Source organism: Hemibagrus wyckioides, linkage group LG26, assembly GCF_019097595.1.
Source record: "Hemibagrus wyckioides isolate EC202008001 linkage group LG26, SWU_Hwy_1.0, whole genome shotgun sequence".
Lineage (NCBI taxonomy): Eukaryota > Metazoa > Chordata > Actinopteri > Siluriformes > Bagridae > Hemibagrus > Hemibagrus wyckioides.
This window is the reverse complement of record NC_080735.1, coordinates 21,161,782-21,184,047: the sequence shown is the minus strand read 5'-3', so window position 1 is coordinate 21,184,047 and position 22,266 is coordinate 21,161,782. Positions and strand designations below refer to the sequence as shown.

Here is a 22,266-nt window from a genome sequence, read left to right as displayed (position 1 = left end):
CTCTCCCACAGTGTTTTGACACAGTGTTTATTTTATTAGCATTTTTCAGATAACAACAAAATATTTATATGTCATTTACAATAGACAACTACGCCTCAGCTGAGATTCTGGTTCATCTGCATTCCTCTCTTACCCTGCATTGTGCATTGTTGGTCTCAGTAACTTAAACACTGGCTTTGGAGTTTTATGTATCATAATCAGAATATGATCTTGTTGTTAATAGAGTTACATGTGCTGTATACTACATTATACAGAGTGGCACTGACTCCATGTCGTAGAATACAAGCTCCAATCTGGTCCAAAGTCCTAGAAAACATTATTGTAATTATGACTTTTGACAGGAATATAATTCAGTTTCCTCCTTTAAAATATCCTTATGATGAACTCATATTAGGACTCAAGTAATATAGTAAACCTACCTAAACAATACAACATTCCACATTTATTTTAACATTTTCATTTCTTATCAGTTCTCATGTTAATGTACACTATATTGCCAAAAGTATTCGCTCACCCATCCAAATAATCAGAATCAGGTGTTCCAATCACTTCCATGGCCACAGGTGTATAAAATCAAGCACCTAGGCATGCAGACTGTTTTTACAAACATTTGTGAAAGAATGGGTCGCTCTCAGGAGCTCAGTGAATTCCAGCGTGGAACTGTGATAGGATGCCACCTGTGCAACAAATCCAGTCGTGAAATTTCCTCGCTCCTAAATATTCCACAGTCAACTGTCAGCTGTATTATAAGAACGTGGAAGTGTTTGGGAACGACAGCAACTCAGCCACGAAGTGGTAGGCCACGTAAACTGACGGAGCGGGGTCAGCGGATGCTGAGGCGCATAGTGCGAAGAGGTCGCCAACTTTCTGCAGAGTCAATCGCTACAGACCTCCAAACTTCATGTGGCCTTCAGATTAGCTCAAGAACAGTGCGCAGAGAGCTTCATGGAATGGGTTTCCATGGCCGAGCAGCTGCATCCAAGCCATACATCACCAAGTGCAATGCAAAGCGTCGGATGCAGTGGTGTAAAGCACGCCGCCACTGGACTCTAGAGCAGTGGAGACGCGTTCTCTGGAGGGACGAATCGCGCTTCTCCATCTGGCAATCTGATGGACGAGTCTGGGTTTGGCGGTTGCCAGGAGAACGGTACTTGTCTGACTCCATTGTGCCAAGTGTAAAGTTTGGTGGAGGGGGGATTATGGTGTGATTATGGTTGTTTTTCAGGAGCTGGGCTTGGCCCCTTAGTTCCAGTGAAAGGAACTCTGAATGCTTCAGCATACCAAGACATTTTGGACAATTCCATGCTCCCAACTTTGTGGGAACAGTTTGGAGCTGGCCCCTTCCTCTTCCAACATGACTGTGCACCAGTGACCAAAGCAAGGTCCATAAAGACATGGATGACAGAGTCTGGTGTGGATGAACTTGACTGGCCTGCACAGAGTCCTGAATGAATTAGAGCGGAGACTGAGAGCCAGGCCTTCTCGTCCAACATCAGTGTGTGACCTCACAAATGCGCTTCTGGAAGAATGGTCAAAAATTCCCATAAACACACTCCTAAACCTTGTGGACAGCCTTCCCAGAAGAGTTGAAGCTGTTATAGCTGCAAAGGGTGGACCGACGTCATATTGAACCCTATGGATTAGGAATGGGATGTCACTTAAGTTCATATGCGAGTCAAGGCAGGTGAGCGAATACTTTTGGCAATATAGTCTATGTACAACACCCAATGAGTTGGTTTCACACTGTTTTGTTTGGTCTTATGCCATGGTTCTCTTTCAGAGAAGAATGGGATGCATTAAAGAAACCTTGCCGCTGGTGGAGGAGTACACTGAGATCTTGTGAGTATGGGTGGAACATGAGTATGAGGTTTCCTTACAGGGTTGCTGGACTTTCATTTTTTGATAGAATGTGGAATCTGAGTAGAAACTCTGAGTAGAAGCTGGTTGAGGTGGTTTAGAGACCTTTCATTGGCACCCCTTTATTGACTCCAGGTAGAGTTCTATCAGGGATATCCCATTAGACAGCAGGAGCTGGAATCTGTGGCTATAGAAGTCTGGACTGACTCTGTCAGCCTGTACCTACTATGAAAAACAAGAAAAGTAGGGATCAGCCTAGAACATATATCTGTGGACTGGGAAAGCCCAGGAAATCCAATAGAATTTAAATGTCATTAAGAAAACCAAAAAAACCCCAACATTTTTTGATAAAATGAAAGTATCCACTGTATATAGATCAGAAACATAGGGAATGACAACTGAAACTCATGTTCAAACAATTATTAATATATTACCTATTTAAACATGAGCTATAGAAGAGAACCAGTAGAGCCGGTTTATTTTTAGATGTAACATTGACTTTGATTGAAGGAACTGCTGTGCTTTTATTGTGTTAAAGCAAACATCTTCTTTAGCTAAATATACAGAACTCACTTCAGAATCACAAGCAGAAGGCATTTGTTAAAGATTTTGACAATAATGTATACGTACCCAAGGCAAACAGGTGGATGTGTAAATATACAGTCTGATGTGGCCAAAGGATAGCTGAGAGGCGTGCCTGGATTTCCCTTTCTGTTTGAGAGTGCATGTTTTATCTGCTGCTTCTAAATGGTGTGTTTTCTTTTTGTTTTCTTTTTCAAGTGTGCATGCATTTCTGTGTTTGATGTTATTTTCTGTTTTATTATTTTGTTTTTTTTCTGGTTGTTTTTATATGTTCTAATATTTAGAACATATTATCTGATCAATAATCAATTAAATATTTATATTTGGTTATATCCATACTGTAAAAAAAACAAAAATGACCACAAAGAAATCCTTAATAAAGCAAAGAGTTCTGATAAGGCAGAGGTACAAGCTCACCAACACAACCATTACATTCACATTCATGGCATTCAGAAGATGCCTTTGTCCAGAGAGCCTTACCAATGACTATCATTAAATACATTAATACTGTTTCAATAGGTCACAGACTAATAATACCATGAGTCAAAAACTCTGTTGGGATAAAATACAGCAAGAAGAACACAGAATATTTTGCACACAGGTGCTAGTTTAAGTGTTTCAGGAAGAGGTAGGTCTTTACACATCAAGACTGCCAGTGACTGGGCTGTTCGGACATCTATAGGAAGTTCATTCCCAAACCTAGAAGCCAGGCAAGTCGTGATGCATAACTTCCTTGTACCCTGAAAGATGGTGGTATCAGTTGATCAGAGCTGGAGGATCTGGAGGAATGTGATGCAGTGCGAGATGTGATTAGTGCTTTGAGAAAACTGTGTGGATAAAAATGGACAAATCCTTCTGATTTTGTAAAGGACATACTTAGAGGAGCGTGTCAAATTAGCAACATGTGAGAAAAAGGACAGTTGATTGTCCATGGTTACCCCAAGGTTGTGAGCAGTGGCTGGAGGGAAATCAGTGAGATTGTACAGGGAGATTGAAAGATTCTGACCTGGGGATGAATCACCTGGGATGACAAGGTTTTGCTGGATTTAAATTTCAGCTAATAAGCTGCCATCCATGATGACAGACATGTTGAGATTTGAGCAGAATCAGTAATGTATGAGGGATGGAAGGAGTGGAAGAGTTGAGAGTCAACAGCATAGCGGTGATATGAAAACCCATGTAAAGTTATAACTTCATTAAAAGAAAAAGTATAGAATAGAATAGGACCGTGTAGCCTTGTGGGACACCAGTGGAAAGTTTACGAGGAGCAAATGATTCTTGAGGGTGGACAAGAGAGTCTCATGGTTGACTGTGCCAAACACTGCTAAAAGTTGAGGAAAATAAAGCCCGAAGAAAGAAGAAGAAATAGCCTTTATTTGTCACATATACATTACAGCACAGTGAAATTCTTTCTTCACATATCCCAGCCTTGGAGGTTGGGGTCAGAGTGCAGGGTCAGCCATGATACAGCATCCCTGGAGCAGAGAGGCCTTGCTCAAGGGCTCAACAGTAGAAACTTAGTGGTGCTGGGGATTGAATCCCTGATCTTCAGGTCAACAACCCAGAGCCTTAACCACTTGAGCCACCACTGCCCATGATAAGGTTTGGCCTGATGACAGTTTGACTGATCTACTGAAAAAGGCAGTCTCTGTGGACTGTGCTGCTTTGATGTCAGACTGGTTTGGATTCTTACCCACACAATCGCACTCACACCAAGACACACACACACACACACACCAGCATGCATTCAAACACACACTTATACTCAAATACATACTCAATTATGCACACAAAACCCCCCCCCCAAATTCAGACTGAATACATTTGAAACAAAATTAAATAACATTTACTGATTTGGGGAATAATGAAATTAAACTGAGACACAATTCACTCAGATCTGTCCAAAATATTTTATTCTTTTCCTTTGTTTGTTATTGTTTGTCTGTTAATTTGCTTTGGCAATATTGTTAAAATAGGCATGCAAATAAATCACACTCTGAACATACATTTCAGCATGGCATGTTGTAATTACATCAAACTGTCAGACAGCAGTGCTAGACTTAACAGATTTAACAATTAGATTCAACTAGAAACTGCTCACAAGCATCAGAAATAAAAATATCTGAGGTATGTGAGCAACTTAAGTGCATATTATATTTAAAAGTGATTAAAGATCAGCAGAACTTTTAGTGCCTGACCACAGATCACATTTCACTTTGTATCTAGTGAATACATTTCAGTATTTATCACTGTGGTGGTGCTGGTGCACATTATTGTCCCTCCTTGACACACACAGAATATACTTGAGTATTAGCTCCCCCTTGTGGAGGAATGTAGGAGGAAAAATCGATGGCATATAAACTAAAACTGAATGTTAATATCTACCTGAATGTTTGTTAGAATAAAGTAACATAAAATTAATCAGTTGCTAAAAAATAACTCTTCTCTACCTCCTTCAATGATAAGTCTGAAAACATGCATTGAGATTATTATAAATTAATTCAATTCAATTTATTTGTATAACACTTTAAACAATGGATATTGTCTCAAACTTACAACAACTTACAACAACCACACAGACATAGAGGAATATACTCCAGCTCAGAGGGAGGTCGTGCACTGGACAGACCAATCGCTCTACAGGATGTACGATGATGCAGACTGGGACATGTTCCAGCACAGCTCTGATGACATCAATGTGTTTACGGAAGCAGTTGTGGGATTCATCAGAAAACTAGCGGATGATACTGTGCAAAAATACCATGCCATTGCCTACAACGCAGGACTTGCATCAGGTGACATGGACTCGTACAAGGCCGTGTCATACAATGTTCAGAAAGCGGTGAAGGAGGTGAAGCAGCGCTATGGGATGAAACTAGAGTCACAGCTCCAACAGAGTGACTCTAGGAGCCTGTGGCAGGGACTAAGCACAATAACTGACTATAAAGCACCAACATCTGGTATGACAAATGTGGACGGGTCTCTGGCAGACGAGCTGAACACCTTCTAGGCTGCAGCTAACAATGCTAATGCTAAAGCTAATGCTAACGTTAATGCTAATGGCTGCAGACAGGAAGAGAATGCCAACACTGGAAACACATTCATCATCTCCGAGCATGATGTGAGGAGAGCCTTCAGGAGAGTAAACACCAGGGGCCTCATGTACAAAGACTTGCGTTGAATTAATACTAAAACATTGCATACGGACTAAGCTGTAAATGTGCGTACGCACAAAAAAAATCAGATGTATCAAACTCTGCATACGGAGAATCCCACGCATATTCTCTTCCCTGTTTCCTCCCTCAAATAAATTAATTTAAATATGTGATGAGTCCACTATGGCAAAATCAAACAGCAAGAAAATGGCAAAAGCAAGCAAGAAACGAAAGTTTACAGAAAATGAATTGGGGGTGCTACTATCAGAGGTAGAAACAAGGATAAAAATCTTTTTTGGAACGTTGTCCTCTGGAATTAATAACAAAAGAAAAAAAATTGAGTGGGAGAGTTTGGCTGATGTGGTCAACGCGGTGGGATCTGAAAATCGCACTGTACCCGAACTTAAAAAGAAATGGTCTGACATAAAGGTGGAAGTTAAGCGGAGAACTGCTGCGCACAGACAAAGTGTGGACAGAACAGGCGGTGGTGCAGGGGTCAATGAACTTACACCTTTTGAGCAAAGAGTTGCCTCTATTGTGGGTGACATTTTACTCTCTGGAATAGTATCCGCCGCTGTGGGAGACTCGGATTTACTACATCAATGCCCCGAAAGTAACTAATTTCTCATTTATTTGCTTAACTTTGGTAAATATAGCTTACCAGTCTGCATTTAATTTTCAAATGCATGTAATGTAGGTGACCAATAGTAGACGAGAGATTATAAGCTACGTATCTATTGCATTTATGGAAATGTGTGAACCCATTAATAAGAAACAGACTGAAATCAGTTAGCATGTACCTGTGTTTATTTGTACTTAGATAGTGCAATAGCAGGAACGTCCACTGGCACGCACGCGGAGTCCGCGCCTCCTGAGCAGCCAGTGCCTATTGTGTCCAGTGTCTCCGGCGTTTCCGCTGCGCCCCCCAGTGCTGAGGCCCGTCGGTCTGGCCGCATCTTGACCCAAGCTGTTCTGGAGTCACAACAGCAAATCGTTACGGCCATCAGGGAAATTAATAGTCACCTGAAAAATATCACTGATGCACTCAGAGACATAAGCCACTCATTAAAGGAATTGGTCAAAAAATGAACTTTGTCTCTGCTTACCAATTATATTACTGCAACCACACGTTGACGGGCCTGAATGGCTTGTTGGTTGGGCTTCACATACACTGGTTCTGGGTCGGGGTCATCTGGCGGTGCCACAGCCTCACCAAGTGGTATGCCGTGTCTGTGCGCAACATTGTGCAGCACACCACAGGCCAGCACAACGTGGCACACCTTGTTAGGGCGGTATAGCAGCATCCCCCCGGTCCTATCAAGGCAGCACCACCGGCATTTCAGCTGCCCAATCGCCTGCTCTACAACTGACTGAGTGCGAGAATGGGCGTTATTGTATCTGCGCTCTTGGTCAGTTTGTGGGTTGGTGAGGGGGGTTAACAGCCACATCTTTAATGGATAACTGCGGTCTCCTGATAGGCAGTTGAATAATTAAACGCACAAAAAAATAAACACAATACTTAAATAGAACCATCAACACATCACTCACCAAGAAGCCACCCATCGCGCACCCTGCCAGCTTGGAGCCTCATCCCAACTATGCTGTTTGTAAGGATGTATGAATCATGCTTTGACCCAGGTCACCTTTCCACAATATTTGTTAGGCGCATTTGTGCATCACATTATTTGCACATTTATTGAATGGAAATGTTTCCGATTCACGTATGCATATGCTTCTTCAGATGGCGCCTTTATAGCAATGTGTGTGCAGTCGATTGCTCCGATTACATTAGGAAAACCAGCTATTGCTGCAAATTGCGCTTTAATGTTTGGCTGGTCAACTGCATCGTATGGGAACCTTATATACCTGGTAGACATGTGGATGATCCCATCCCATACAGCTGGCATTGTACGGCTCAAAGACGACTGGTTTATTCCTGAGCGGTCTGCCAGTTCCCTTTGGAAAGAACCAGTTGCCAGGAAACCAAGTGTTGTCAGCACCTGTAAGGTTATGGGTAATGCGTGGCTCCTTGCTGTCTGTCTCTCCAAATTTGGACCCAACTCTGCACAGAGCTCCAAGAGGATAGCCCTTGGAAATCTGAATCGGCTGATAAGCCAGTCATCATCGTGGTCCAGAAAATCACTGTGGTCCCTAAAAACTCGTTCTCTTCGGATTCGGCCATTGGTAATGTCCTCTAATAAGGCCAACGCTGCCATTGTCATAGACTAAGCGTTCTTTAAATTTGCACATGCTTATATGTTCTTACTTAATTGCATAATTGATAGAAACATATGATGTCAATTAGCCTATTTCATCATTTAAAAATTAATAGCAATGTTTCTCAGAGGTGTTGGTACGATAGACTTGTAGAATAATTCATAGTCTAATGTTTGCAACTTCACTTTATGGCCTCTAAGAGGCGTCAATGGAGAAAAAACATGAGAAATGTATGTATGCCAGACACGAAGTTGGCGTGGAGGAACGCACATTTTCACATTAATTTCTCTGTTAGTAAATCCGACCGTGAGCGTGAAAGCTGGCATACGCAGCGTTGATACATGAGGCCCCAGGAAAGCAGCAGGACCAGACAGAATCTCAGGTCAAGGCCAGAACTAGCTACCACCCATGTTCACAGAAATATTCAACCTCTCCTTATCCCAGTCGGTAATCCCCACATGCTTTAAAGAGTCCATCATTGTTCCTGTCCCGAAGAAACCCCATCCTGCTTCCCCCAATGACTACTGCCCTATAGCCCTGACCTCAGTATTGATGAAGTGCTTTGAGTGGCTGGTCAAAGACTTCGTCATCTCTTCACTACCTGACACACTGGATTCACTACAGTTTGCTTACCGCCCGAAATGCTCAACAGATGATGCCATTTCTCACCTCCTTCATACATCACTCACTCACTCACCTAGACACTAGAAAGCGGAATTATGTTAAAATGCTGTTTGTATAATTCCCACTATAATTCCCACCACGCTCACCACCAAGCTGGAGCCCATCTCTGTGTCAGTAGATCTCCAATTTCATAACTGTCAGACCACAGGCAGTAAAAATGGGCAGACATGTCTCAGCCTCTCTCACCCTCAGCACTGGAGCCCCCCACGGTTGTGTTCTGAGCCCCCTGCTGTACTCATTGTACACGTATGACTGCACTCAATCTACAACAAGCGGTGCTGGACCAAGGCCAGGAAGATTGTGAAGGACCTCAGCCAACCCAACAAATGGTGTGTTCTCTCTATTGAGGTCAGGAAAGCACTTCCCCTCCCTGAAGGCCAACACTGAGAGACTGAGGAGAAGCTTCTTCCTGCAGGCTATACGGACTCTCAACCAGAATTCCACGTGACTCAACTGATTGGACTTGTTATGTTTCCTTCACACGTGTTGGAACACTCCAAACCAACTACTCTGAACATTTGCACATTTGCACATTGCAGGACTGAAGTACATAAAACATATATGTTGCACTTTAAAGATGGACAATACCACTGCTTCTCATCATAGTTCATTTCACTCCATGACCACCGCGTACTGCTGCTGTCTGCACATTGCACATTTCACATATTTTATACAGTTTATTTATACAGTTCTTACTTTTACTACATTTTTATATATATTTTTTTTTTTACAGATTTTTACTTTATACTGTGGGAAAATATTTTGTCTAATGTGAATACTAATAGAATAGAATGCTAATTCTTTAACACTTTGCTGTAATCTGACTCCAACTCCACATTGACCTGACAGCTCAGTTGAGAAAGACTAAAGAGGACGAATCATGCAGACTGGATGAATGCAGATCTAAGGTTTTATTTGCAATCAGCGCTGGTTACAAGAATTGAGCTGCTCACGCATGTACATCCCAGCAACCTCTGAAATAACATTCCTAGTTCTTATCAAATTAAAGTATAAAAGACTAACATTCATAGTTCTTTTATTCTTTTCTTTTATCTTTTCATGATATTCAAACCATCTCCTTTTTGCTGGGAAAGTCCCACCCATTTTCTTTTTGGAACATCAGGTTATTTTTGGACACCATTATCTTTTACTTTTTAACTTTTTAAAATACCATTATAATCAATCAAAAACAAACAATGGGCATCTTCACCCTTATCAGTGGGAATTTTCCAGCTTGCTTTTAAACAAACAGCTCATGTCAACACAGAGGACAGCATGGGTAAGTTCTCAGGGCCACTGCTCCGTCTTTTTTTGCTTAATTTTAATCTTTATGATTCTTATCACATTTCGTACTGGCTCTTATGTATTTTTCCTGCATATTTACTCCCAGCTTTATCTCCTTCAACCATTGCCTCCCTTCAACGCGCTGTGCTTTTGCTCAGGGGCGAGCTCTATTCTTCTCGAGGCACCAATACACCTGCAGATGAACAAAATGTCCCTGGGCACAGCTCCAACCCTTGTTGTGCCAGAATTGATGCTTCTGTTCAAGTTCCATCTACTGCTGAGAAGGCCTGTCAGACTGACGTCGCTACGAGGTAATGTTGAGCACAACCATAAGAATTCTGCTCATTATCATAAGTGGAGAGTTTCTGTCCACTGTGATAAGACAAGGAATCACCTGCAGATGGAAACATTTTTTATGACACACATTTTATGACACACATATTTGAAATTAAACCTCATCCACAATTATTTGCACACAAACATGTGCCCGTTAGCATGTAACCGTTCTCTTCGCTGCTCACAAAGAAAACTGTGTAGAGAGCAAATGCTTTAACTCCATCATGGTCCTCCAGATCCACTTTCAGCTCATACAGCTTGTTGTGGGTCATTGTGTAGAGGTTCTCCAAACCTGCAGATATGAGTACACAGGGCTATGTACAAATGTAAAAGCCAGTTCACTTTGGAAGAGATGAGTCACAAGTCATGTTAAGCCCTAATTTAATCGAATCTTGCACTGGATGTTTCTGTTGACCTCAACAATCTAACCAAGTAGCTCTCAAACTAGAAAAACTAGGCTTATTCCATTAATTATTAAGAGAAAAAAAGTAAGCATCTCTATTAAAACACATCCAGTGTGGACTAACACAACACTGTTTCACAAATACAAGTGAACCACAGTGCAATAAACACAGGTAAGTACACATAGCAGCAGGAGCAACATCAGGAGGAACTAGACTGTAGAAGTGAACAAAGATAAGCCATAAAAATAGATCTCACCCAGCCAGTATTCTCCACTCTCATTCCCAAAGCCATTCTTGTACTGATCCCAGCATCTATAGAAATTCACACTTCCATCCATTCTGCTCTGAATCACCTGAGAGAGAGAGAGAGAGAGAGAGAGAGAGAGAGAGTCATCCCATGATGATGGATGGATAACTGTGCTGTCAATTAAATGTTCTGATTGTTTGGTTTTTATGTGAGTAGCCAATCCACATATGACTCGAGAGTGATTGATAGATGTATAGGTGTTTTGAGCACTCTAATATTAACTGAACTCGTCCTCTTTTGCTTCATCCCACATACATCATGTTTCATTCAGGGCTTTCATGTTCAATCAGTGAACAGTTAAAAACTCATTCTCTATCAGAATCTATCACATATAGCATCCTGTAAACCAAAGTATAGCTGAAAGAAAATAGTAACATTTCATTTGAAAGTATTTAAATGTGTATTTTGCTTTCTTTACTCTTTAGTCAGTGAGTTCAAGTATTAAATTGATCAGTCTCCTACTGTCCATCCTTGGGATGAATCCTCAGAGCAGCCCATGTCACAGTACACATTTACAGGGGTGGAGACTGAGGGGTAGATGGTGTAAATTCCGTTACGCTGAACACCACTCCTGTAGATTTCATGACAGTCCTGAAGTAGGAGATGAACATACGCAGAAGCAGCAGGAACACCAGCAACAAGAACAGCGAGAGAGAGAGCTAACAAGCAAGATGTCTGAGAGAGAGAGAGAGAATGAGTGAGAGAGAGATTTAAGATAATATACACATTTATGCCATCATAAAATATCCTCTATCCTCTATCCCCCCCCCAGGATTTATTCATTCCTTTGTTCCTTGAATTGAATTGAATTGAACTGAGAGAGAGAGAGAGAGAAAATGACAGAGTGGGGGGGAGGTGTTACGCTCCTTTATCAGAATCATCTTTATTAAGTTTACTTTATATTTACTTTATAAATATTGACAGTTTCACGAAAGGAATTTATCTTGGTGTACAGGTGACTTACTGAACTATTGATGTCATTATTTTGATTATTCTGTTAATGCACTTCTATCCTGCTGCCAAATTACATTTTATGTGTTCTTAATTAAGTCATTAATGTAAAAACATTCTTAATGTAATAATAAAACAAAGAAAAGAACTGATCAGAAAGATTACAGTACAAAACTTCTCACCATTATAGTCAAGGCCCTCATTTCTTTTCACTGCAAAATCAAATGCAGCAATAATCAAAAGGATTTCACAGATTTCTTAAGTCTTTTGTCAAAGCAAGGAGTTTTTTTTTAATGAAAATTAAATATAAATTATTCTGCTGATGTGGAGTTGATGCTTTGCTTCTCTGTGGATGTGTGTGTATGTGTGTCTGTGTCTTTTATACAGTAGCTATTGTCCTGAAGTTCTTCTATGTAAGATCATAACTATACAGAAAACCAGAATGCATACAAGGTATTGTGTCTAAAATATGCAAGTTTGCATTTATTCTATAATTAACATATTTACAAGAAATGTGAACATGTTGCTCATCTACATTCCACTTCATATCAGAAACATCACAAGTATTCTTTTGATTTTAAATGGCAGTACATTTAATTCTATTCACCCATAAATCTGATAGTAGATAGACAAAAGGGACAAGAAGTACCACTTTAACACAGCATATTGTGGTTATCAGCATACTGTCAAATCCTTCTAGAACAAATTCTTTGAATTCTGAAGAAATAAAAAAAAGGACATTGTAAATACTTCTATCTTGTCTGTATTTAAATTGTCACTATATGTTTTGGGGATTTTGTTCGATGTAATTCTGATTATTTGCTTTTAAACATGATCTTGATGACTACGGATGTCCTCTACTTTGGTGTTAAACCAGTTAACCTACTGCCACTGTGTTTTCCCATAACTCACTCTATGAGAGGGTGGAATCAATCAGCATATGAACAAAAGATTCTATATCTGCAATTTACATGTATATGGTCTACTTAAATTTAATTATGTTTACAGTCCTCTCCAAAAGTACTGGAATAACATGAGCAGTTTTTTTATTTGCTGCACACCCAGCCTCCAAAGTTGAGATAGGCAAAGAAAATTTTTTACTGTGCTGTAATGTATATGTGACAGTAATAAAGTCTTCTTCTTCTTCTTCTTCTTCTTCTTCTACTTCTTCTTCTCCTAAAGCCAGAAAAAGTGAGATATATCAGAGTTTTAGCTATAATTTCCCGATATTCACATCTAGATGCCTTGAGCAACTTAGAACATGCCACCTTTTGGAGGCAGTCAACTAATCTTTAAGTGACCAAAAGAAAATAGTCTTAAAATAAATAGCACCTAATATTTGGTTGCATTTCTCTTGCTTGCAATAACTGCATCAAGCCTGTGACCCACAGACTCCAGCAAACTGTTGCATTCTTCTTCTGTGATGTTTTTCCAGGTTTGTAGCACAGCTTCTTTTCAGTTGTTGTTTGTTTTCAGCAAGTTTTTCCCTTCAGTTTCCTTTTCAAGATTCAAATACTCAATGTAACAGCACACATCTGGGCAACAAGAAATGCCTGTCAGTCACATCTTCAAATACTTTTGGATATTTAATAATTTATTAAATTGGACATTTAATATTTAAATATCATGTAACATTTACATTTAATATTTATACTGAAATATAAAGCTATTATTTGATGCCAATCTAAATATACTGTATCAGAATGGCCTCAAATGTCAGAGTCATTTTTTTTTTCATTTGGTGTGCCATTATTATTTTCTAAGTAGTTTTTTGTTACATACTTTTAATTATGACACAGTGCTTTTTATTAAACTAGAGCACAGTTTCCTCTGTGTATTTTACACCTCTTTATTTCAGTTGGGATGAAAGAGACAGACCGAGAGAGAGAGAGAGAGAGAGAGAGAGAATATCAGTGGGGGAGGGGGGTAGCCTTGTAAGCTCCAGGTATGTTGGTATAAACATGGTCCATTGTTTTATTTCCTCTGGTGTGGAAGGAAACGTGCTGGTGAAATCTAGGGAGCATTGTTTTTAAGCTGGAGTGGTTAAAGTCACCAGCAACAATAAAAGCAGCATCTGGATGAGTTGACTGTTGTGTGCTAATGGCTGCATGCAGTTCTTTCATTGAAAGCTTGGCATTAGCATCTGGTAGAATGTACACAGCAGTAACAATGGTTGATGTGAATTCTCTGGGCAGATAAAAGGGTCTACACTTAACCATAATAAATTCCAGGTTAGGTGAGCAGTGTCTCCTAGTGATAACAGAGTCTGTACACCAAGCTTTGTTTATATAAATGCACAGTCCTCCACCTCTGGTCTTACCAGTGTCCTCTGCCATCCTGTCTGCCCAGAAAACGTAGCATTTGGCTAGCTCAATAGCGCTATCATATATAATGCATAATAGCACAGCAACATGGCATCAAAAATATTGTGGACACAACATTCATTTTAATAAATTAACATTTATTTAGAGTGAGACTACTGCCAATGTCCATTTTCAAAACAAACCTCTACCAAAAGTCTTGCGTCATTTCCGGATCCACCTGTCACGTGTGTTTTCTTGACAAAACGTGGTTTGGGGATGGCGTCGAGGCGTTGAGTGACAAGAGTTGTTGTCAGATGGTGTGGTGTGCGACGCCCTCTTGTGGATCATTTACGAAGCGTCGCATACTGTGAATACCACAAGGACAAAAAGACATACAGTGAAGTCATGTAGTCTGAACAGCAAAGCGATCTGCCGATGGTTATAGTCTTGTAGTGTGGGTAAAGAGAGCCGATGCGGCATAAGCTTTAGCTTAGCCCTTAGCCCGCCGCACTTCCGCCACCTTTGTTTATGGTCTTGACGCCACCTGTGAGCACTTCCGCCTGGCCGGGCAGCCTCCAGTGCTCTGGAGATCTCTGGGATGAGTCGAAGATCGGTGATAGAAGTAACAGAATGGCGTAATCCAATGTCTAAAAGATCTTGCTTGTTGTAGGATGTTAAAGCAAGGCTGTTATTAGTGAACAAACTGGCAAGGAATACGGGCCTCGTGTTGTGCACGCCCCACCATCTTGGTCATATGGACACCAGATACAATGGTGTTCATGTGTACGACCTCCAGACACTTCTAAGATATGGAAATCATGCTTGCTGCGGAGGCCAGGCCCCAGTTCTCTGTGTTGCCCGATGCCGGTGGCCGGGAGAGGAGTCGATGGAAGCAGTGTGCAAGAAAGTGGAAGAGCAACAAAAGGGTGGGTGTCCATGCTAGGCTAAAAACAAACCCTAACTGGCTGGCACTCCCCTCCATACTTTTACCCAACATCTGCTCCCTGGACAATAAACTGGACTACACAGCATGAGTACAGAGACTGCTGTGTTTTTGTTTTTATGGAGATGCCATTCAGCTAGCCGGGCTAACGTGCTAACAGAAATGCAGCTCTGTGCGGTAAGACTCGCGGTGGCGGCGTGTGTTTCCAACACGGAACGGTGCAAGGACTCTCTGCTTGTTTCTAGTTACTGTTCATCGCTAGTGGAATTTGTGACTGTTAGATGCAGACTAGGGGTCCCACAATACTCAATATAACATTGAACTGTTTGGTACGACCTCCACGACCTCCATTTTTTCGGTTTTTCATTGAAATAATAATAACAATGCGGTTTATTACTCTCTGAACTGCCTGTTTTTGTTTGCCTGTACTGTATGGCTATGCACTGAGACAGACACGCCTCTCTGCGAGTAAATATCCAATCAGTTGGTGCTAAAGTTAGGGAAGCTTAAACATGCTTGCAATACTGGTGTCAGATTTCACAGTCTAATCCTAGCGAGCGGTGAAGCGAGACAGAAATACAAGAAAGCAGTGCCATCTTTCAGATCTGTGGTGCGGGGATATTTCAGATTTGTTGTTGACTATGATGCCAATGAAAGAAAAACGGTAAACAAAAAAATTACTGTGTTTAAGCACTGTTACACATGAGTTACCTACTCAAATGGAAATACTTTCAACGGGCACTGCACATCTGCAGTGCCATCATCCTGTGATATCACTCTCTGGAAGCAGGATGGCAGAGCAGGTAACACAGGCATCCAAAAAGCAACAGTCCCCTACCTGATTCCTTCCAGCATTCATACCCAATTGGTTCCAAGAGAAAGATTTGCAGCCGTTTTTGGTGATTGGTGATGTGGGTTTTCGACACCTTATAAAAGCGCTTGACCCACGTTACACACTATCATCACGTCCTCTTTTTTTTTAGCACCAAGGTAATTCCCAACCTCTACAAAAAGTAGCGTAAAACCTCGGGGGCAACAGAGAGTTATCTCATGGTGACTGTTCATTACATAGCGGATTGAAAATAAAGAGCACTGTACTCCAAACCTGTCCCCTGTGTGAAAGTCATACAAGTGCTAATTCAGCAGAAGAGTTGATAAATGCAGTGAATATTGTGCATGCAGTTCATGAAGCTGACGTGCTGTGAGCTGCCAGTGTTAATTTTTTATATATCTTTATTTTTTATATTTCACTATTTTCAGTACTCTATGAATGTGTACAAGTTGATTTTTGCTTTTGAGGCTTCTGGTTGGATCATGTGGTGATGGTCTTGGAGACAGTCACGTCATCTCTGGTGATAATAAACAGACCATCAGGGTGAACTTTCTGCAGATCGCTAATAGCCCCATAGAGTTCTCATAGAGCCTCCTCAGAATTAGTGTTAGGGGGAATGTACACTCCAAAAATGAAAGTGGTGGTGAATTCACGTGGTAAATAAAATGGAATAAAACTCCACAAGCGATGAACAGTAACTACACTGAACAAAATTATAAATGCAACACTTTTGTTTTTGCCCCCATTTTTCATGAGCTGAACTCAAAGATCTAAGACTTTTTCTATGTACACAAAAGGCCTATTTCTCTCAAATATTGTTCACAAATCTGTCTAAATCTGTTAGTGAGCACTTTTCCTTTGCCGAGGTAATCCACCTCACAGGTGTGGCATATCAAGATGCTGATTAGACAGCATGATTATTGCACAGGTGTGCCTTAGGCTGGCCACAATAAAAGGCCACTCTAAAATGTGCAGTTTTATCACACAGCACAATGCCACAGATGTCGCAAGTTTTGAGGGAGCATGCAATTGGCATGATGACTGCAGGAATGTCCACCAGAGCTGTTGCCTGTGAATTTCTCTAACATAAGCCGTCTCCAAAGGCGTTTCAGAGAATTTGGCAGTACATCCAACCAGCCTCACAACCGCAGACCACGTGTAACCACACCAGCCCAGGACCTCCACATCCAGCATCTTCACCTCCAAGGTCAACTGAGACCAGCCACCCGGAAAGCTGCTGCAACAATTGTTTTGCATAAGTAAAGATTTTCTGTCAGAAACCATCTCAGGGAAGCTCATCTGCAGGCTCATCATCCTCATCGGGGTTTCGACCTGACTGAAGTTTGTCATCGTAACCGACTTGAGTGGGCAAATGCTCACATTCGATGGTGTCTGGCACTTTGGAGAGGTGTTCTCTTCACGGATGAATCCCGGTTTACACTGTACAGGGCAGATGGCAGACAGCGTGTTTGGCGTCATGTGGGTGAGCGGTTTGCTGATGTCAACGTTGTGGATAGAGTGGCCCATGGTGGCAGTGGGGTTATGGTATGGGCAGGCGTATGTTATGAACAACGAACACAGGTGTATTTTATTGATGGCATTTTGAATGCACAGAGATACCATGATGAGATCCTGAGGCCCATTGTTGTGCCATTCATCCACGACCATCACCTCATGTTGCAGCAAGATAATGCACGGCCCCATGTTGCAAGGATCTGTACACAATTCCTGGAAGCTGAAAACTCAGCTGTACTCACCGGACATGTCACCCATTGAGCATGTTTGGGATGCTCTAGATCGGCGTATACGACAGTGTGTTCCAGTTCCTGCCAATATCCAGCAACTTCGCACAGCCATTGAAAAGGAGTGGACCAACATTCCACAGGCCACAATCAACAACCTGATCAACTCTACGCGAAGGAGATGTGTTGCACTGCGTGAGGCAAATGGTGGTCACACCAGATACTGACTAGTTTTCTACTAACCCCCAGATACTGAGACCATACAGTAATACAGTAAAACTGCACATTTTAGAGTGGCCTTTTATTGTGGCCAGCCTAAGGCACACCTGTGCAATGCTGTCTAATCAGCATCTTGATATGCCACACCTGTGAGGTGGATGAATTATCTCAGCAAAGGAGAAATGCTCACTAACACAGATTTAGACAGATTTGTGAACAATATTTGAGAGAAATAGGCCTTTTGTGTACATAGAAAAAGTCTTAGATCTTTGAGTTCAGGTCATGAAAAATGGGGGAAAAACAAAAGTGTTGCATTTATAATTTTGTTCAGTGTAGAAATAAGCACTGAGTTCTTGTGCCATTCCTTGATGTCAACACACACACTGCCACCGCAAGTCTTACCATCCAGAGCTGCACTTCTGTCGGCACGAAACGTGATGAGCCCGGCTAGCTAAATGGCATGTGCCATGTGTTTTGCTGGAGTTGGATGTAGATTGTTTTAGCCTAGCATGGACACCCACCCCTTTTCGCTTCCGCTTACTCAAGCACTGCTTGTGACTTCCTCTCTCCTGGCCACCGGCATCAGGCAATGCCGAGGAGTGAAGGCCTGGTCTTCACAGCAAGCAGAGGTCGCAAAGTTTTCTAAGTACTTCATCACGTAGGTTGGTAATTGCATGATTTCTGTACTTTATTAGCATCTGGTGGTTGTATACATGAACACCACTGTCTTCGGTGTCCATGCACTTTGATAATTTGTAGTAAAACACACAATAGCACCATTTTGGATCCAGAGTGGTGTTAAGTACAGGAGATGTGTACTTTGCCCACCACTGCTGTTTTCATAGTTTGTGTGAACATTCCCCCATCGCAAATGCTAAGGAGGCACTTTGTAAGAACAGCTGGGGCCATACAGTCCAAGGAAAAGTGGCAACACATAGCACATGTGGCAGGGCATCCTTGAGATAACTAACAACAAGACATTACCTGCCTGTGACAGTGATGCCTCCCTTCCAGATGCAATGAAATACTTCTATGCTCAGTGTGAGGCACAGAACAATGAGGAGTCAAGGAAAACCATCCCTCCTCCCAATGACCAGGTTCTTTGCGTTCGGTACATGGGTATAGAGTGTTTGGTGAACTGGAATGTTTGGATGGTGACCCCATACCACTGTCTCATGTTCAGTCAAGTTTGCAGACTTTGGAGTGGTTGGATGCTTTATGTCCCAGGAAGCCCATATATATGGCTGCTCAGTTTTAGTTTATATACAGTAGTCTTTTCTTCCTACATTTCTACACAAGGAATTACTATTACTAGGATTTGCTATTACTCCACTATATTCTGTGTGTGTAAAGGAGCGACACTGATGTGCTCCAAGACCAAACTCAATGATGAATTCAAACACATTCAATCCTACATAAAAAATGAAATGTCCACCTACTGGCCCACTAAATTCACCATGACTTCTGCCAAATGGAGGACAAGGATGTCACACAAAGTCTGGAGAAAAGTCTGGATCAAAGTCTGGAGAAATCCACCACTCACGATCTGGAGTTATACCACACCTGGCAACCAGTGAACAAACAACAAGAAGCAACAAAACAATAAAACAGAATAAATGTAAAGAAGATACGAGAAGGGTGGGGGACTGCGTCCAATTTTAGACCTGCATGCTCTGAACCATACACTAAAGTCATACAGATTCAAGATGCTAATGCTCAAGCTTATTGTGTCTCGGATCAGATCCGAAAACTGGTTTGTGATGATAGATCTGAAGGACATGTATTTTTACATAAACATCCAGCCAGAACACAGCAGATTTCTGAGGTTTGCTTCTGAGGGCAAAGCGTACCAATATTGCATTCTCCCTTTTGGCCTAGATTTGTCTCCATACACTTTAATGAAGTGCATGGATGCTGCTCTGGCTACACTGCATCTCCAGGGCATCTGTGTACAATTCTTCCGGGCCCTTCCCCCAGAGGGGTGGAAGGCTGTGAGGCTCCTTACCTCTCCCCAGGGGTTCCTGAATATGTTGGTGAGCTCCATGGAAATGGAGATTGGCCGACAGGTCAGGAGACAATTTGTCCACTGCCCTGCTGTCCCTAGTCCCAACAGCAGCCCAAGGGAGAGTGGAAAGCGGAAAGCTGGAAACACTGTACCTACTGTGAAACATGGAGAAGGCGCTGTTATGTTCTGGGGCTGCTTTGCTGCATCTGGAACAAAGTGGCCTTCTATAAACCCTGATATAAATCCTACTGAACATCTGTGGAAAGAGCTGAAAATATCCAGTCTGGAGAAGGCACCCTTCAAACCTGAGACAGCTGGAGCAGTTTGCTATGAGGAGTGGGCCAAAATACCTGTCAACAGGTGCAGAAGTCTCAGTGAGTTACAGAAATTGCTTCATTGCAGTGATTGCCTCAAAAGGATGTGCAACAAAATATTAAGTTAAGGGTATCATCATTTTTGTCTAGGCTACTTTCATTAGTTTGCTTTTTTATGGTTCTGTTGAACCACAATTTAAAAGCAATGTCTGATTTGTGTCTAATATTGACATATTATGCCATTGGTAATGTGTGATTGAGGACTTAAGATCATTGCTATCAAATCAGACCAGGGTCTTAAACCTTATATCATCCTAAAACAGCAGGGTCTGCTCTTATTTTCTAGTTTACCAAAGTGGTTCTGTTGGAACCAATTATGTAATTCCATCCTTTATATATGTTATCTAGTATTTTTATAATATTAACCGACATATCAGGGAAAAGGGAAATAGAAAAAGGTGCCACAGAGCTGATCTCTAGCTGATTTTTTTTGTTGGTTTTTCATTGCAAACTTACTGAATATTAAAATTCAGTTTTAATTTAAATACAGTTGTTTGTGTGTGTACATCTTCGTATGCCTTCTGATCAGCAAAAAGATGGAGTTGGGTGGAATATACACTATGCCTCAGGCTGAGAGAGTTTGAGAGATTTTTGTCAAACACCATAATTTTTAAGAACAGCCATTATTAACCTGTAATTGATGTACATGTATTTGTCTGGAGTTTAACATACATGTAAGCTGTGCTAAATGTTACATGGGGTTACTGGCTTGTCCATCAACAAGAAAACATAATACACATGACACTTAGTTCAGCTCAAGGTCAATATAAACTCATCCAAATTTGAGGGTGTCATGAATTCCCCCTCTCATTTCCCCAGTGCAGAAAACACTGAAGTTCCTATTATTGATGGTCTTCTGTTTTGGTTCCTGGTTCTGTCTTTGCCACGGTCCGTTTCTTTGCCTGGATAATGGACACTATATTGCTTACATTAAAGATAGAATGTAGTGATATTTAAAAAATGTAAATAAAGACAAACAAAAAATACTGAAGTAAGCTTGCTGTATAATACCTATATACACTCACACTGTTATCTGATCATCCAATCATGTGGCAGGCGCCCAATACATTCTTGCACACCACAGTTTTAAGAGTGTTTGTGTTACTATATCCTTCCTGGAAGCTCAAGCCAATCTGACAATTTTCCTTTGATCTCTCTAGTTAAGGTGTTTCTATCCACAGCATCTTTGCTTAATGTTTTTGTTTGTTTGTTTCACACACTTTCTGTAAAAACATCTAGTGTGAAAATGCCAGCAGGAAATCAACAGTGGTTTTACTCAACATAAACATTATTGCATTCTGTATAGCTGGAATTAAAAAAAAAATTAAAGCAGAACATGGACAATAAAATACAATACCAAGTGTAACAGACATTGACTGAAAAAAAATTTGGGTACTTATTCAACAGAAAAAGGGAAACGTATGTATAGAAATGAATACACATTCAAGCACAAATATAACCTTGCAGACATTGCAGAAGTGGCAAAAGAAAAAAAAATGTTCCAGCATATCAATGCAATCATGTGTGATCAGCACAAAGCACTGGTTCATGCGGGCAAAGATAAAGAGCCCAACCCAGTGACCCACCAAACACCAGAAAGGGGACGGGTAATTCTGTAGACACACACAGCATGAACCAAAAAAGCCCAAAAATTCCATTTTTTGTCAAGAAGTTGACACAGTGGTCACATATATATATACACTACACACAAAAAGTTAAGGATATTTAGCTTTTGGGTGAAATTTATGGAAAATGTAAAAAGTTCACACTACAGTGATATTATATCATGAAAGTAGGGCATTTAAGTAGAAGCTGCAATGGTGATTTCCTCATCTCAAACAATTTATTGAAACAAAAGTCAACAAAAAATGTCAATGTCTCAGTAATTTGTCATGTGTCCTTGACCATCAGTTACAGCTTGACCACGACATCTCATGCTGTTCACGAGTCGACTTATTGTCTGCTGAGGCATGGCATTCCACTCTTCTTGAAGGGCGGCCCTCAGGTCATTGAGGTTCTGGGGTGCAGGGTTACGAGCCTCTACACGGCCACTCGGCTGATCCCACAGGTT

General features: G+C 41.2%; 1 protein-coding gene across 1 annotated transcript; it reads right to left on the bottom strand.

Moving 5' to 3' along the window:
* Positions 1–9,896: 9,896 nt before the first annotated feature.
* On the bottom strand, positions 9,897–15,018 carry LOC131346709 (microfibril-associated glycoprotein 4-like). The gene is made up of 6 exons (XM_058380284.1): positions 14,785–15,018; positions 11,289–11,417; positions 10,776–10,872; positions 10,261–10,407; positions 10,080–10,173; positions 9,897–9,972 (listed from the first exon to the last, which is right to left on the bottom strand). The coding sequence occupies exons 1-6, from the start codon at positions 15,016–15,018 to the stop codon at positions 9,897–9,899; spliced, it is 777 nt and encodes a 258-aa protein (XP_058236267.1).
* Positions 15,019–22,266: the final 7,248 nt, after the last annotated feature.